This window comes from Staurois parvus, unplaced genomic scaffold, assembly GCF_062004578.1.
Source record: "Staurois parvus isolate SC_StPar_1 unplaced genomic scaffold, SC_StPar_1.0 ptg001792l, whole genome shotgun sequence".
Classification (NCBI taxonomy): Eukaryota; Metazoa; Chordata; class Amphibia; order Anura; family Ranidae; genus Staurois; species Staurois parvus.
Genome location: NW_028319588.1, coordinates 98,871 through 114,882, shown reverse-complemented (window position 1 = coordinate 114,882; position 16,012 = coordinate 98,871). Strand labels below are relative to the sequence as shown.

The window sequence follows — 16,012 nt, the reverse complement described above, 5'->3', positions numbered from 1 at the left end:
TAGTGAATGCAGGGTCCGGGGAGACCAGATATAGTGAATGCGGGGTCCGGGGAGACTGGATATAGTGAATGCAGGGTCCGGGGAGAGCGGATATAGTGAATGCAGGGTCCGGGGAGACCAGATATAGTGAATGCAGGGTCCGGGGAGACCAGATATAGTGAATGCGGGGTCCGGGGAGACTGGATATAGTGAATGCGGGGTCCGGGAGACCAGATATAGTGAATGCAGGGTCCGGGGAGAGCGGATATAGTGAATGCGGGGTCCGGGGAGACCGGATATAGTGAATGCGGGGTCCGGGGAGACTGGATATAGTGAATGCAGGGTCCGGGGAGACCGGATATAGTGAATGCGGGGTCCGGGGAGAGCGGATATAGTGAATGCGGGGTCCGGGGAGAGCAGATATAGTGAATGCGGGGTCCGGGGAGAGCGGATATACTGAATGCGGGGTCCGGGGAGAGCGGATATAGTGAATGCAGGGTCCGGGGAGAGCAGATATAGTGAATGCGGGGTCCGGGGAGAGCAGATATAGTGAATGCAGGGTCTGGGGAGAGCGGATATAGTGAATGCAGGGTCCGGGGAGACCGGATATAGTGGGGCATTATTCCTCCCACTGACACCAATGATGGGGCACTATTCCCCCCACTGATACTAATGATGGGGCACTATTCCTCCCACCGACACCAATGATGGGGCACTGTCTATTCCCACTGGTATACTCCCAATAGCCAAGGTTCGTCCCCCCCCCCCTAAAGTCTGAAGGACAGTAAACTGACCCTTTGTTTAGACAGTTAGGAGACCCCTGATCTCTCCGGATTACACCTTTGGACTTTTCCAACGATCTCCGAGGACTTATGCTTGCCACGTTTCTATGGTCAGTTCTGGATTGTTTCTAACAAGTACCTGCTCTGACTCGACCAGCTTTGCGCCATTATTCCGTTTGCGGTCATTTCATTGCGTTTTCACCACAATTATTTATTTATTTAAGGTACTTATATAACGTCATCAATTTACGCAGCACTTTACATATATATTGTACATTCACATCAGTCCCCACCCCCGAGGAGCGTACAGTCCACAGCCCACAGTACTTTGGTGTAGTTTCAGTGCAACAACAAAAAAAAAACATTGGCATTTTTGAATGTTGACCCTCCCTCTGCGCCAGCCTCATTGCCCATCCTGCTTGGGCATGCCATTGCTATACCCCTCCCCCCCAATAGGAGTCCTGGACAGGCCTGTTTCCTCTCTCTTGTAATGGGCCTGGGGGGCTCTCAACTGCTCCGGAGTCTTTCGCCTTTCGCCACCGTGAGCCTCTCTCTAAATTCAAGCGGCGGCGGCCGTTTCCTACCCATTGTCACCTCAGGTAGCTGAAATCATCTCCGTATGTATGAGCAGGGGGGACAAGGACTCATCAAGACTGCTTTGGTATGGTACGTGAATTTGGTAATTTTTTTGGGTGTGTTGTCCACATTCACATCAGTCCCCGCCCCCAAGGAGCGTACAATCTAAGGTCCCTAACCCTCAAGGAGCGTACAATCTAAGGTCCCTAACTCACATTCATACATACACATACTAGGACCAATTTAGACAGGATCCAATTCACATACCAGCATGTCCTTGGAGTGTGGGAGGAAACCGGAGTACCCAGAGGAAACCCACGCAGGCACAGGGAGAACATGCAAACTCCAGGCAGGTGGTGCTGTGGTTGGGATTCGAACCAATGACCCGAGTACTGCCAGGGGGAAGTGCTAACCATTTAGCCACTGTGCTGCCCAATCAACTGTGATTGGCCCCTTACCCCCATCTGTAATCAGTCATGATTGGCCCCTTACCCCCCATCTGTAATCAGCCATGATTTGCCCCTTACCCCCATCTGTAATCAGTCATGATTGGCCCCTTACCCCCCATCTGTAATCAGCCGTGATTGGCCCCTTACCCCAATCTGTGATCAGCTGTGATTGGCCCCTTACCCCTACCTGTGATCAAACAATCACACTCGCGCCTCCTTATTCCCCTTCGCCCCGTCCAATCAAAACACAGCACGCGGTAAAACACGTCACGAAAACTTCCGAGCAGCCCTGTTATTTTTTTTTCTTTTTTATTAAATATTCACATAGACCTCACTTTAGAACTAGACAGGAAATTCAACGGTTTTATTTGGAAAAAAACAAAAAAACAAAACAAAAAAAACAAAAGAGACAGAAAACTAACGACAAAAAAGAACTGTTACTGGGTCAGAAATGACGTCACTGTTAAAATGTAAGGAATGGTCCAAACGTTTTTTTTTTTTGTTTTTTTTTGTTTTTTGTTTTTTTTAATCATAGCACCACTTGGTTTTTCTTACGTTTTAGTCTACACAGTGAGAAACTACTTCTTAATTTTTTTTTTTGTCAGTCAGATTTCAGAAATATAAGTCGATTATTTTTTTTTTAATTTGAATTTTTTTTTTTTTTCCGGGAAAAGGGATGTTCGGTAAACAGGTTTCGGCTACCTTGTTCAATAATAGATATATTTCTATACGTATAATACATGCATATTGGTTAAAATAACAAAAAATATACACATATACTGCAAATCTCCTTCAGAATGACTAGGAGTTCTCCGTTTAGGAACTCGGCGTATGTTCTGTTGGTACAGTCCCTCTCACTTTCTGGTGCTGCAAACAACAAAAAAATTCACTAGCTCCGCTGGCCATAGAGAGTCACTGAATTAAAAAAAAAAAGCGCGAGAAAGCGGAAACGCAGCACCAAAAAAAAAAAATGAACGTTTGGCGCTGCCTCCACCTCAAGGTGGTCTCGACGCTTTCTCCTAAATGCCCGCAAAAAAATTTTCTTGCAATCTCCAAATGAAAAAAAAAATCTTTTGGATTTTTTTTTTTTCCCCCACAGTACTTTGGTGTAGTTTCAGTGCAACAACAAAAAAAACTGGCATTTTTGAATGTTGACCCTCCCTCTGCGTCAGCCTCATTGCCCATCCTGCTTGGGCATGCCATTGCTATACCCCTCCCCCCCCAATAGGAGTCCCAGACAGGCCCGTTTCCTCTCTCTCGTAATGGGCCTGGAGGGCTCTCAACTGCTCTGGAGTCTTTCGCCTTTCGCCGCCGCGAGCCTCTCTCTAAATTCAAGCGGCGGCGGCCGTTTCCTACCCGTTGTCACCTCAGGTAGCTGAAATCATCTCCGTATGTATGAGCAGGGGGGACAAGGACTCATCAAGACTGCTTTGGTACGGTACGCAAATTTGGTAATTTTTTGGGTGTGTTGTCCGCGTACAAAAAATTTTTTATTTTTGTAGCGGAATCGAATACAATTTTTTTATTTTTTTTATACCTTTTGGTTTTTTTTAGCTTACGGAAGCTAGGAGGTCAAAATAAGCAAACGATACTATGTACATATATGTAAAAAGTGTTATAAATAGGTTTTTAAACCACAGATACTATTTACATCTTCAATGAACACAGGAACCTCCCCCACCGTCCTCTCTCATTTTAGGTGTGGGGAGGTTGAAATGTTTTGGTTTTTATTCGATACTTTTAGGATCCCCTTTAGACTTTGTATTTCAGCGTTTTTCTTTTTTCTTTTTCTTTTTTCCTCTCTCTCGTTCCTTCCCGGCGTTGGCGGCGGGCCGGGCATCCTATTCGCGTTTCCTCAGGATGACGTAGATGATGCCGCTGATGACGGCCAACGGGAAGGCCACCCACGCCAGGATGTAGGCGAATCCGAAGCTGGCCGGGTCCTTATGCCAATCCGTGTGCCGCACGGTGAAGATGGACGCTCCGGCTACTATGCACAGCGCTAAAAAAAAAAATACGGAAGCGTTGTTAGGGGAGATATAGTCAATGCAAAAAAAAATTTTCAAAACAGCTAAATGATACATGGAGTAGACATGTGCGGCTCGATTCGTTCAGATCCAAAATTCAAATGAAATTTTCAGTATTCAGAGATTTGAAAGTATCCAAATTTCTGCATTACAATAGTAACAAATTTAAATGAATCAGAAATAACGAAATGAAATTTCATCCAAAATTCAAAATGAATCAAATTCCAATCGGATTCTAAAACAAATTCAAAATATAAACATATTGCTGAGTGTTGCTGATTTCCTTCAAAGACTGTGTGTATTAGCATCTTTCAAAATTCAAATTTCCAAAAGAATAGAAAAGAAAAAATAGAATAGAAAATAAAAGAGAAGAATAAAATAGAATATAAAATAAAGGAAAAAAACTGAAAAGAATAGAATAGAATATAGCTGCCTTCCAAAATTCAAATTTCGATAACAACAGAATAGAATAAGGGGGGATATGATCTCCATGTATAATACATAAGGGGGGATATGATCTCCATGTATAATACATAAGGGGGGATATGATCTCCATGTATAATACATAAGGGGGGGATATGATCTCCATGTATAATACATAAGGGGGGGGGATATGATCTCCATGTATAATACATAAGGGGGGGATATGATCTCCATGTATAATACATAAGGGGGATATGATCACCATGTATAATACATAAGGGGGGATATGATCTCCATGTATAATACATAAGGGGGATATGATCTCCATGTATAATACATAAGGGGGGATATGATCTCCATGTATAATACATAAGGGGGGGATATGATCTCCATGTATAATACATAAGGGGGATATGATCTCCATGTATAATACATAAGGGGGGATATGATCTCCATGTATAATACATAAGGGGGGATATGATCTCCATGTATAATACATAAGGGGGGATATGATCTCCATGTATAATACATAAGGGGGGATATGATCTCCATGTATAATACATAAGGGGGGGGATATGATCTCCATGTATAATACATAAGGGGGGGATATGATCTCCATGTATAATACATAAGGGGGATATGATCACCATGTATAATACATAAGGGGGGATATGATCTCCATGTATAATACATAAGGGGGATATGATCTCCATGTATAATACATAAGGGGGGATATGATCTCCATGTATAATACATAAGGGGGGGATATGATCTCCATGTATAATACATAAGGGGGATATGATCTCCATGTATAATACATAAGGGGGGATATGATCTCCATGTATAATACATAAGGGGGGATATGATCTCCATGTATAATACATAAGGGGGGATATGATCTCCATGTATAATACATAAGGGGGGATATGATCTCCATGTATAATACATAAGGGGGGATATGATCTCCATGTATAATACATAAGGGGGGGGATATGATCTCCATGTATAATACATAAGGGGGGGATATGATCTCCATGTATAATACATAAGGGGGGATATGATCTCCATGTATAATACATAAGGGGGATATGATCTCCATGTATAATACATAAGGGGGGGGGGATATGATCTCCATGTATAATACATAAGGGGGGGGGATATGATCTCCATGTATAATACATAAGGGGGGGATATGATCTCCATGTATAATACATAAGGGGGGGATATGATCTCCATGTATAATACATAAGGGGGGATATGATCTCCATGTATAATACATAAGGGGGGATATGATCACCATGTATAATACATAAGGGGGGATATGATCTCCATGTATAATACATAAGGGGGGGATATGATCTCCATGTATAATACATAAGGGGGGGATATGATCTCCATGTATAATACATAAGGGGGGATATGATCACCATGTATAATACATAAGGGGGATATGATCTCCATGTATAATACATAAGGGGGATATGATCTCCATGTATAATACATAAGGGGGGATATGATCTCCATGGATAATACATAAGGGGGGGTATGATCTCCATGTATAATACATAAGGGGGGATATGATCTCCATGTATAATACATAAGGGGGGATATGATCTCCATGTATAATACATTCGGGGGGGGGGGGTATAATGGTATTTTTAACATTTCACTTGCACTGGATGATGTCCATAGCAGGATCACCGGGATTGTTTTTAATGAAAGCTGCACATTTAAAGCAGAACTCCAGCCAATAACAACAGGATATAAATAAATAGCCCCTGCTGCAATATTCTGCATCAGTACTTTTTTTCTGCCATTAGATGGCCAGCATCATGTTGCACAATTCCTCTGAGTCCAGGTCATCCTGAACCCACCTCCAGACTGTGACTGAACAGTGAAAGGAGAAGCAGCACAGTAAAGAGCGCATCTCTCTGTCACTCTGCTCTCTCCTCCTATCAGCATGTCCCTTGTCAATGCATGAACTGATTGTAATGGACATTCTTCCCACTGATCATCAATGTAAGGGACATTCTTCCCACTGACCACCAATGTAAGGAGCATTCTTCCCACTGACCACCAATGTAAGGGACATTCTTCCCACTTACCCCCCAATGTAAATAACATTATTCCCACTGACCCCCAATGTAAGGGACATTCTTCCCACTGATCACCAATGTAAGGGACATTCTTCCTACTGGTCACCAATGTAATGGACATTCTTCCCCCTGACCCCCAATGTAAGGGACATTCTTCCCACTGATCACCAATGTAAGGGACATTCTTCCCCCTGACCCCCAATGTAAGGGACATTCTTCCCACTGATCACCAATGTAAGGGACATTCTTCCTACTGGTCACCAATGTAAGGGGCATTCTTCCCACTGATCACCAATGTAAGGGACATTCTTCCTACTGGTCACCAATGTAAGGGACATTCTTCCCCCTGACCCCCAATGTAAGGGACATTCTTCCCACTGATCACCAATGTTAGGGACATTCTTCCTCCTGACCCCCAATGTAAGGGACATTCTTCCCACTGATCACCAATGTAAGGAGCATTCTTCCCACTGATCCCCAATGTAAGGGACATTCCTCCCACTGACCACCAATGTAAGGGGCATTCTTCCCACTGATCACCAATGTAAGGGACATTCTTCCCACTGACCACCAATGTAAGGGACATTCTTCCCACTGACCCCCAATGTAAGGAACATTCTTCCCACTGACCCCCAATGTAAGGGGCATTCTTCCCACTGACCACCAATGTAAGGGACATTCTTCCCACTGACCACCAATGTAAGGGACATTCTTCCCACTGACCACCAATGTAAGGGACATTCTTCCCACTGACCACCAATGTAAGGGACATTCTTCCCACTGACCACCAATGTAAGGAGCATTCTTCCCACTGATCACGAATGTAAGGAGAATATTTCCCACCGACCATCAATGTAAGCTGATTTTCTTCCAAAGACCCCCAGGTTTCCTCTGGGTTGAAAATCCTGAGAAGGTCCAGTCTATACATTTCCGAATTCTGAACTGTGTAGGATTTGAATTTTGGAAGACCTTTAAGTTTCTCATCTCACTCACACTGTGTTTCCATGACCACCATTGTCCCATTGAATGGATTTTGCCCCTGTAGTCATTCCTCTATAATTGTGTACAGAACGGTCCACCAGACACCTACAGTGATCTCCGCTTACACTGTTCACTTTGTTCGAGAAAATGCAGCGGTGGGCATTCTCCAAACGTGCCAATTGTCTCCACCGGGCCAAACCTCCTACTCGCAGTGCAACGACATTTAAAGACAAGGAAGACCATGTGAGCGCCTTTTTGTCAGAAACAACAATATCTGAAGGCCGTGCCAAGACTGCAGCTGTGGAGACACGACCAACAATTCTAAGTGTGGCATTTCAATCAGCGTGTCTTCTATCCAGGAGCCTGAACACTCTGAGTCTGGCTTCACAATGGGTTCTTGTTTGGTCCCACCAGTCTCAGCTTGTCAGGTAAGATTTAAAATATACAAAGAACCTAAATCTATCTTTCACTATGTTCGGCATCAGAGGTTTCTTCAGCAAATCAAGCATTGTGAACCTGTTGCAAAGTTTCTGATGTGGAGATGCAGCTATTAATAGCACTTCCTGTTGCAAACCGACAACGTTGACAGGCGGCTCAGTGGCCAACCACCGTGGACTTTCCACTTTCCTACTCCTAGAGAGACCTTCACTATGGACTTTCCACACTTCTACATCTGGAGAGACCTCCACCATGGACTTTCCACACTTCTACATCTGGAGAGACCTCCACCATGGACTTTCCACACTCTTACTTCTTCTGGAGAGACCTCCACTATGGACTTTCCACACTCTTACTCCTTCTGGAGAGACCTCCACTATTGACTTTCCACACTCCAACTCTGTCTGGAGAGACCCCACCATGGACTTTCCACATTCTTATTCCTTCTGGAGAGACCTCCACTATGGACTTTCCACACTCCTAATACATCTGGAGAGACCTCCACCATGGACTTTCTTCACTTACTCCTTTTGGAGAGACCTCCACCATGGACTTTCCACACTCCTACTCCCTCTGGAGAGATACCCACCATGGACTTCCAAACCCCTACCACTCCTGGAGATAGGAGCACATGGCAGGCCGACAACGCTGCCACTATGGACTTTCCACACTCTTACTACATCTGGAGTGACCTCCACCATGGACTTTCTACACTCTCACTCCTTCTGGAGAGACCTCCATTATTGACTTTCCACACTCTTACTCTCTCTGCAGAGACCCCCACCATGGAGTTTCCACACTCTTACTCCTTCTGGAGAGACCTCCACTATTGACTTTCCACACTCCAACTCTGTCTGGAGAGACCCCACCATGGACTTTCCACATTCTTATTCCTTCTGGAGAGACCTCCACTATGGACTTTCCACACTCCTAATACATCTGGAGAGACCTCCACCATGGACTTTCTACACTTACTCCTTTTGGAGAGACCTCCACCATGGACTTTCCACACTCCTACTTCCTCTGGAGAGATACCCATCATGGACTTCCAAACCCCTACCACTCCTGGAGATAGGAGCACATGGCAGGCCGACAACGCTGCCACTATGGACTTTCCACACTCTTACTACATCTGGAGTGACCTCCACCATGGACTTTCTACACTCTCACTCCTTCTGGAGAGACCTCCATTATTGACTTTCCACACTCTTACTCTCTCTGCAGAGACCCCCACCATGGAGTTTCCACACTCTTACTCCTTCTGGAGAGACCTCCACTATGGACTTTCCACACTCCTACTACATCTGGAGAGACCTCCACCATGGATTTTCCACACTCTTATTCCTTTCTGGAGAGACCTCAACCATGGACTTTCCACACTCCTACTGCCTCTGGAGAGACCTTCCACCATGGACTTCCAAACTCCTACCACTCCTGGAGATAGGAGCACATGGCAGGCCGACAACACTGCCGCTTATTTCGAGGCAGTGACTTAGCGTTGTCAGTCTATGTTTCGTAAACCTGCTGCAAAGTTTCTTACTTGGGGATCCAGCCAGTAACTGTGTTTCCTTTTTCAGACTGACAACACTAATAAGCACCCCAAAAGGCCAACCAATGAAGTGCCTATGGCAGGCCGACAACACGGCTGGTAAATACAGGCTCAGTGTTGCCAACCTGAAACATAAAATGAGGTTACTGGTAGGATCTCCAGGTAAGAAATTTTGCAACAGATTCACAAAACCACTGACATCACTGCCTCATAATTAGCAGCGACATTGCCAGCCTGCTGTGTGCACTTTTTCAGTTGGTCGTTGGCCTGCCTAGCAGCGTTATGGGCCTTAAACAGGAACTGCCAATATTGGCGGGATCTCCAGGTCAGGAACTTTGCAACAGGATCAAAATATATGCATTTATAAACACAACTAGTGTAATCAGTATCTGTTTGCTGTAATCAGTAACATGAGCGGACAGCCCCCCTCCCCCCCTGCTCCATCCGACAACGCAGCAAGCATAGAGAATGCTGCATTGATAGCTGCCACTTATCTCTAAACATTTGCATCAGATATCCATAGGCAAGAGGAAGGCAGTGCGATGAGGATGGGAGGATAACCCCCCTCCCCCACTCTGCATTCCTCTTGCCGTTGCTTGTCTGGAGAGTACATGTACTTGGTACCAGAGATATCAACACAGCCATCTCCTTGATAGCTGCATTGTTGGGTGGCCATGGAAGCCAAGGAGAAGCACCAGCTATCCGCACAGGCATATTTTGCTAGCTGCTTTGTCAGGTGGCCATGGAAGCCAGGGAGAAGCGCCAACTATCAACACAGCCATCTTCTTGCTAGCTGCGTTGTTGGGTGGCCGTGGAAACTGAGCAGTAGCACCAACTATTAACACAGCCATCTCCTTGGTAGAAGTGTTGTCTATTGGCCATGGAAGCCAAGGAGAAGCACCAACTATCAACACAGCCATCTCTTTGTTAGCTGCGTTGTCTGGTGGCCATGGAAGCCAAGGAGAAGCACCAACTATCAACACAGGCATCTCTTTGCTAGCTGCATTGTCTGGTGGCCATGGAAGCCAAGGAGAACCACCAACTATAAACACAACCATCTCTTTGCTAGCTGCCTTGTCTGGTGGCCATGGAAGCCAAGGAGAAGCACCAACTATCAACACAGCCATCTCTTTGCTAGCTTCCTTGTCTGGTGGCCATGGAAGCCAAGGAGAAGCACCAACTATCGGCACAGGCATCTCCTTGCTAGCTGAGTTGTTGAGTGGCCACAGAAGCCAAGCAGTAGCACCAACTATTAACACAGCCATCTCCTTGCTAGCTGCATTGTTGGGTGGCCATGGAAGCTGAGCAGTAGCACCAACTATTAACACAGCCATCTCCTTGGTAGAAGTGTTGTCTGGTGGCCATGCAAGCCAAGGAGACAGATCAACTATTAACACAGGCATCTCTCTGCTAGCTGTGTTGTCAGGCGGCCATGGAAGCCAGGGAGAAGCACCTGCTATCAACACAGCCATCTCCTTGCTAGCTGCATTGTCAGATGGCCATGGAAGTCAAGGAGAAGCACCAACTATCAACACAGCCATCTCTTTGCTAGCTGTGTTGTCGGGTGGCCATGGAAGTCAAGGAGAAGCACCAACTATCAACACAGCCATCTCTTTGCTAGCTGCCTTGTCTGGTGGCCATGGAAGCCAAGGAGAAGCACCAACTATCAGCACAGGCATCTCTTTGCTAGCTGTGTTGTCGGGTGGCCTTGGGAGGAGTGGAGTCTCGTGTCTGATCACTTCTGATCAGGGGTCTTGTGTCTGATCGCGCTAGCTTTCCGCACCACGTAGGAAGACAGGATGAAGTACTGAATATACTTTGTCCCCTGGGTAACATAACACATTCATAAAAGAGGAAAGGAGTCTTCTTTAATTGGGAGCGGGTGTGCTGCTTGCTCATGTGCTGACCCTGAATATGCTGACAGGAGAGGGTTGAGCTGATTAATGTGCCGCTGCCGCTCCTTTACTATCCTATTATAGGTTGGATGGGGGGTGGAGAGGTGACCTATCTTTATTACCCAAATGCAGTAGAGAAAAGCCAGGTCACCTCCCCAGCAGGCTATGTACATCTAATAACTTGATAAACAGAGATATAAATCTGTTAGCATGTTAATCAGCTACTACATATACAAGTCAATGGTGTGTGTAGCTGTTTGCCTGGATTTCAGCTTTAAAGGTCGTTCCCGGAGAACAGTTGCAGTAACAAAAAAGGATACAATGAAAATACCGATTGAACACGTACTAAATAAATATAACCAACGTCTTCCCTGTGAGGTTTTTACAATGGAGAGGCCATGTAACATTGCACCGTGGTTGGAGCTGTCAGAATACAAATGACAATCCAGGAGCGGTCGTTCCGGGGGAACAGTTGTCCAATTAATAACTCAGTATGAGTCAGCGGCCAGCTATGCCGCAGCACACAGAACTGGTAATCCTCGGCTCAGCCCGCCGGGCCGCTCTGAATGGGACACTGAATGAGCACTAATCTCCACCCTACCGGGGCAGACTCTGCAAATTTTAGCTCAGCTGCTTCATTTTGGCCAGGCGCTGGGGAGGCCCCATGCTGTGGTTCAGAAAATGTTCTCGTTTAGACCTGGTGCCGATAGAACACATATGGGGATGTGTTTGTAGGAAAAAAAAAATCTGCATAGAAATTTGCCCAGTAAATGTGAATGTACATTCATTCTGTGTGAATCAGGAAAAAAAAAAAACCCGAATGTTATTAGGCTATAGCCTGTGCTGATCGAATGTTTTTTTTCCGCTGAAATAAAATATAAAATATTGCTTTCAGCTCCAGATGCTGCTAAGTATGATAGACATTTTCTATGAGACGTAGAGCCATTTAGTGGCCAAATGTGGTATTTTCTATTTTAAATCAATTAAAACATTCGTCCTACACAGGAAATAACCTAATAACATTTTTTTAATGAATGTACATGCGCTTTCCCTGGACAAATTACTATGCAATTTTGATTTACTAATTACAGTACATTTGCTCTTTTCGGCCTCTCTCAATGAACACACATCAGCTGTGCGCCCAGGTTATAAGCCATTTTTTGGGGAACTTTGATCATTTTTTAAAAAGTTTCAGACAAAGTGGGGGTGGAGCTAGAACCTCTGCCAGGTTTTTCCTGCAGTAAATGTCCCCACATTGGAGGTCCACCCTTGCTTCCTGTGCAATCACCGGGGTCAGAAGTGAGCGGAACCTCTACTACAGGAATACAGAGAGCAACAAGGACCTGGAAGAGGGTCTAACCCTTCTCCATTCAAAACTCCAAAACTAAGACGGAGTTGGGGTTCTACATAAAAATATCATGTTGTGTGTTTTGGGCACCTTACCTGCAAGAAGCTGGAAGATTCCAGTTAGGTAGAAGCGTCCACCCTTTGTAAGCGTGAACAGCTGGCAGAAGAAGAGAAACAAGGACAGGACGCTGAAGATGATCGACAATATCATCATAGCCTGGACGGACTGGAGCCATTCTGTCAATGAAATAAAATTTACAAAAAAAAAATCAGAACCATCATCGTTAATTATTCATAATCTCTGAAGAGGAAGCACTTAACTGGCCTGTGCAAAGTTTTATAGATGCCGCTGGGTGTGAGAGGCTGGAGCATAGTGTACATCGGATGCATCACTCTGAATGTTCATTGATTCAGTGCAATAAGACATTCGGATGGGGCTTGGCTGGGACAGAGAACATTAATCTAAATCTAAGATCTGGGAACTTAGCCCATTCATTAACTGAAGACCAGTGACATCACCGAGACCCTTCATATTCATGAGAACGCAGCCTATCCAATCACTAGAGACCAGTGACATCACCGAGACCCTTCATATTCATGAGAACGCAGCCTATCCAATCACTAGAGACCAGTGACATCACCGAGACCCTTCATATTCATGAGAACACAGCCTATCCATCACTAGAGACCAGTGACATCACCGAGACCCTTCATATTCATGAGAACACAGCCTATAAAATTCACTAGAGACCAGTGACATCACCAAGTACCTTCATATTCATGAGAACGCAGCCTATCCATCACTAGAGACCAGTGACATCACCGAGACCCTTCATATTCATGAGAACACAGCCTATAAAATTCACTAGAGACCAGTGACATCACCAAGTACCTTCATATTCTTGAGAACACAGCCTATCTGATCACTAGAGACCAGTGACATCACCGAGACCTTTCATAGCTATGAGAACGCAGCCTATCCAACAGCTATAGACCAGTGACATCACCGAGACCCTTCATATTCATGAGAACACAGCCTATCCATTCGATAGAGACTAGTGACATCACCAAGACCCTTCATATTCATGAGAACACAGCCTGTCCATTCACTAGAGACCAGTGACATCACCGAGACCCTTCATATTCATGAGAACGCAGCCTATCCATTCACTAGAGACCAGTGACATCACCGAGACCCTTCATATTCATGAGAACGCAGCCTATCCATTCACTAGAGACCAGTGACATCACCGAGACCCTTCATATTCATGAGAACGCAGCCTATCCAATCACTAGAGACCAGTGACATCACCGAGACCCTTCATATTCATGAGAACGCAGCCTATCCATTCACTAGAGACCAGTGACATCAACAAGACGCTTAATATTTATGAATTAGTCAACCTAAACCATCAGTTGGTGGTAAGCTGAGCTCCTGGGTCTGAACACCTGCTCTCTCCTTCTTGAATTCTTCCCTTTATTTTAAGCTATGAGGAATATATCAGGAGAAGTGGGAACACCAGAAGGGCAGGAACTGTAAAGGTTTACAGTTCCTGCCCTTCTGGTGCCAGAACTCCATGAAGCACTTAAATCAGACTTGCAACATTTATTTGTACATAAGACATTGCAACCTACAGTTGGTTCACAAGTGCATTGCGGGGAGTTGAGTCGCGGTAATGAATGGCACCACTCCTCACTGTTTTTCACACATTTCTGTGCTTTCATTACCTTGTGGTGCTGGAATGCATTTATATGAAGTAGCCTGAAATATCCAAGATGTGTGAGAACAGAGCTGGCCTCTATGGCAGTGTGATCTGGCGGATAGATTGTCCAAGAGATGTAAGAGGCCCATGGGTGGTGTAGCCCACAAGCCTCTGCCTCTAACTAAAATATCAGCTTAGGTGCACAAAACCTTGAAAAAAAACCTTTAAACCTAAAAAATAGATTGTCTTCTCGGCACTCTGTATGTTCTCCATGTACAAGTAATAATTCTTTCTCAATGACCCTTCAATAATTCAATCTTACAATCTGCTATCTTGATACAATATCAGCATTCCATGTTTTATGAATAACATAACCTTCTCATCTCCATTCATGGAGATTTTTTTAATACAGCCAAGGCCAATGTGCGAAGCAGGCCTCGCTGATCTGTCCCGGATACGCTGACATCCGGTTGGCTGCTAGGGGGTTACAGAACAGTCACTTTTGGATCACCCTGAGTAAACCCCAAAGTGTCTGCACAGCTGTAGAATTCCACGTCTGTGATCAGTCCTAGAAGAGTTTCTGAAGAGCAACCAAATGACTCAGAAGTAATTTTCCACCAAATGAAACAATCTGGGACCAAGTGAGACTTGTATTTAGGGACCTGTAGCTCCATCAGGTGCAGTTATACACAATGGCCAAAAGAGGGAGCCCAAAGCTAAGGCTTCTCCCCAACCTTACGCTCCATGGGGCTCCTCTGAAACGGGAGAAGAAGGGCCCATAGGAGCCCGACTATAACTCTATTTTTATCCGGGTTATATCCAAACTATTTGAGAACCCAAAAGGGCACGAGGCAGAAATAACCTCCAAAGCGATTCACATATTACAGTTTTGGCGCCCAACTTTCGTCTTCATTGAGGGGCAACAGCCAAACACATTCAGTTCAGATTTTGTGACGCATGTGCTACTATTATTGCTGTCAATGTGTTCCCTTTTAAATCCAGTTTTTTCTGCCTTGCAGGGGTCTCCAAACTATGGCCCTCCAGCTGTTGAAGTACTATAAGTCCCATCATGCCTCTGCCTCTTGGAGCCTTGCCTGTGGCTATCAGAGTCTTGCAAGGCCTCATTGGACTTGCAGTTCCTCATCACCTGTAGGGTCATAGTTTGGAGACCCCTGCCTTAAAGGGTCAACGGTTGGGCAAACCCCGGCTCTCCAGCTGTTGCAGAACTACAAGTCCCATGAGGCATTGCAAGATTCTGTCAGCCACAAGCATGACTCCAAGAGAAAGAGGCATAATGGGACTTGTAGATCCACAACAGCTGGAGGGCCATAGATTGTCCACCCTGACTGTTTCCTAGATAAATCAGCCCAAGGTAGCAGAAGTTGACTGTCTCTGTTTACTTCTTATACACAGCACATAGATCCCCAACTGTCACTGCTGTAGTCCAGTGTTCTCCAAACTGTGGCCCAGAGGCCGGATGTGGCCCTTTGCTTGCTTTTACCTGGACCTTGGGGCACTATTTCATTCACCAACACCAATGATGGGGCACAGTTCCTCCCAATGACACCAACAATGTGGAACATTTCCTGCCATTGACACCAACAATGGAGCCCATGATACCAGTGATGGGGTACAATGCCTCCCAATGGCACCAGTGATAGGGTACAATTCTTCCCAATGACGCCAATGATGGAACACAATTCCTTACAATTACACCAGTGATGAGACACAATTCCTCCCAATGACAACAATGATGGGGCGCAGTTC

General features: G+C 45.2%; 1 protein-coding gene across 2 annotated transcripts in view; it reads right to left on the bottom strand.

Annotated features, from left to right (window-relative positions):
• Positions 1 to 2,078: 2,078 nt before the first annotated feature.
• Positions 2,079 to 16,012, bottom strand: part of PMP22 (peripheral myelin protein 22) — a 32,526-nt gene continuing 18,592 nt past the window's right edge. For both annotated transcript variants that reach the window (XM_089663867.1, XM_089663868.1), the window contains 2 exons: positions 12,639 to 12,779; positions 2,079 to 3,788 (listed from right to left, as the gene is read on the bottom strand). In XM_089663867.1, coding sequence (XP_089519993.1) covers positions 3,628 to 3,788; positions 12,639 to 12,779 — 302 coding nt within the window. In that variant the 3' untranslated portion in view covers positions 2,079 to 3,627. The remainder of the gene's footprint in view (positions 3,789 to 12,638; positions 12,780 to 16,012) is intronic.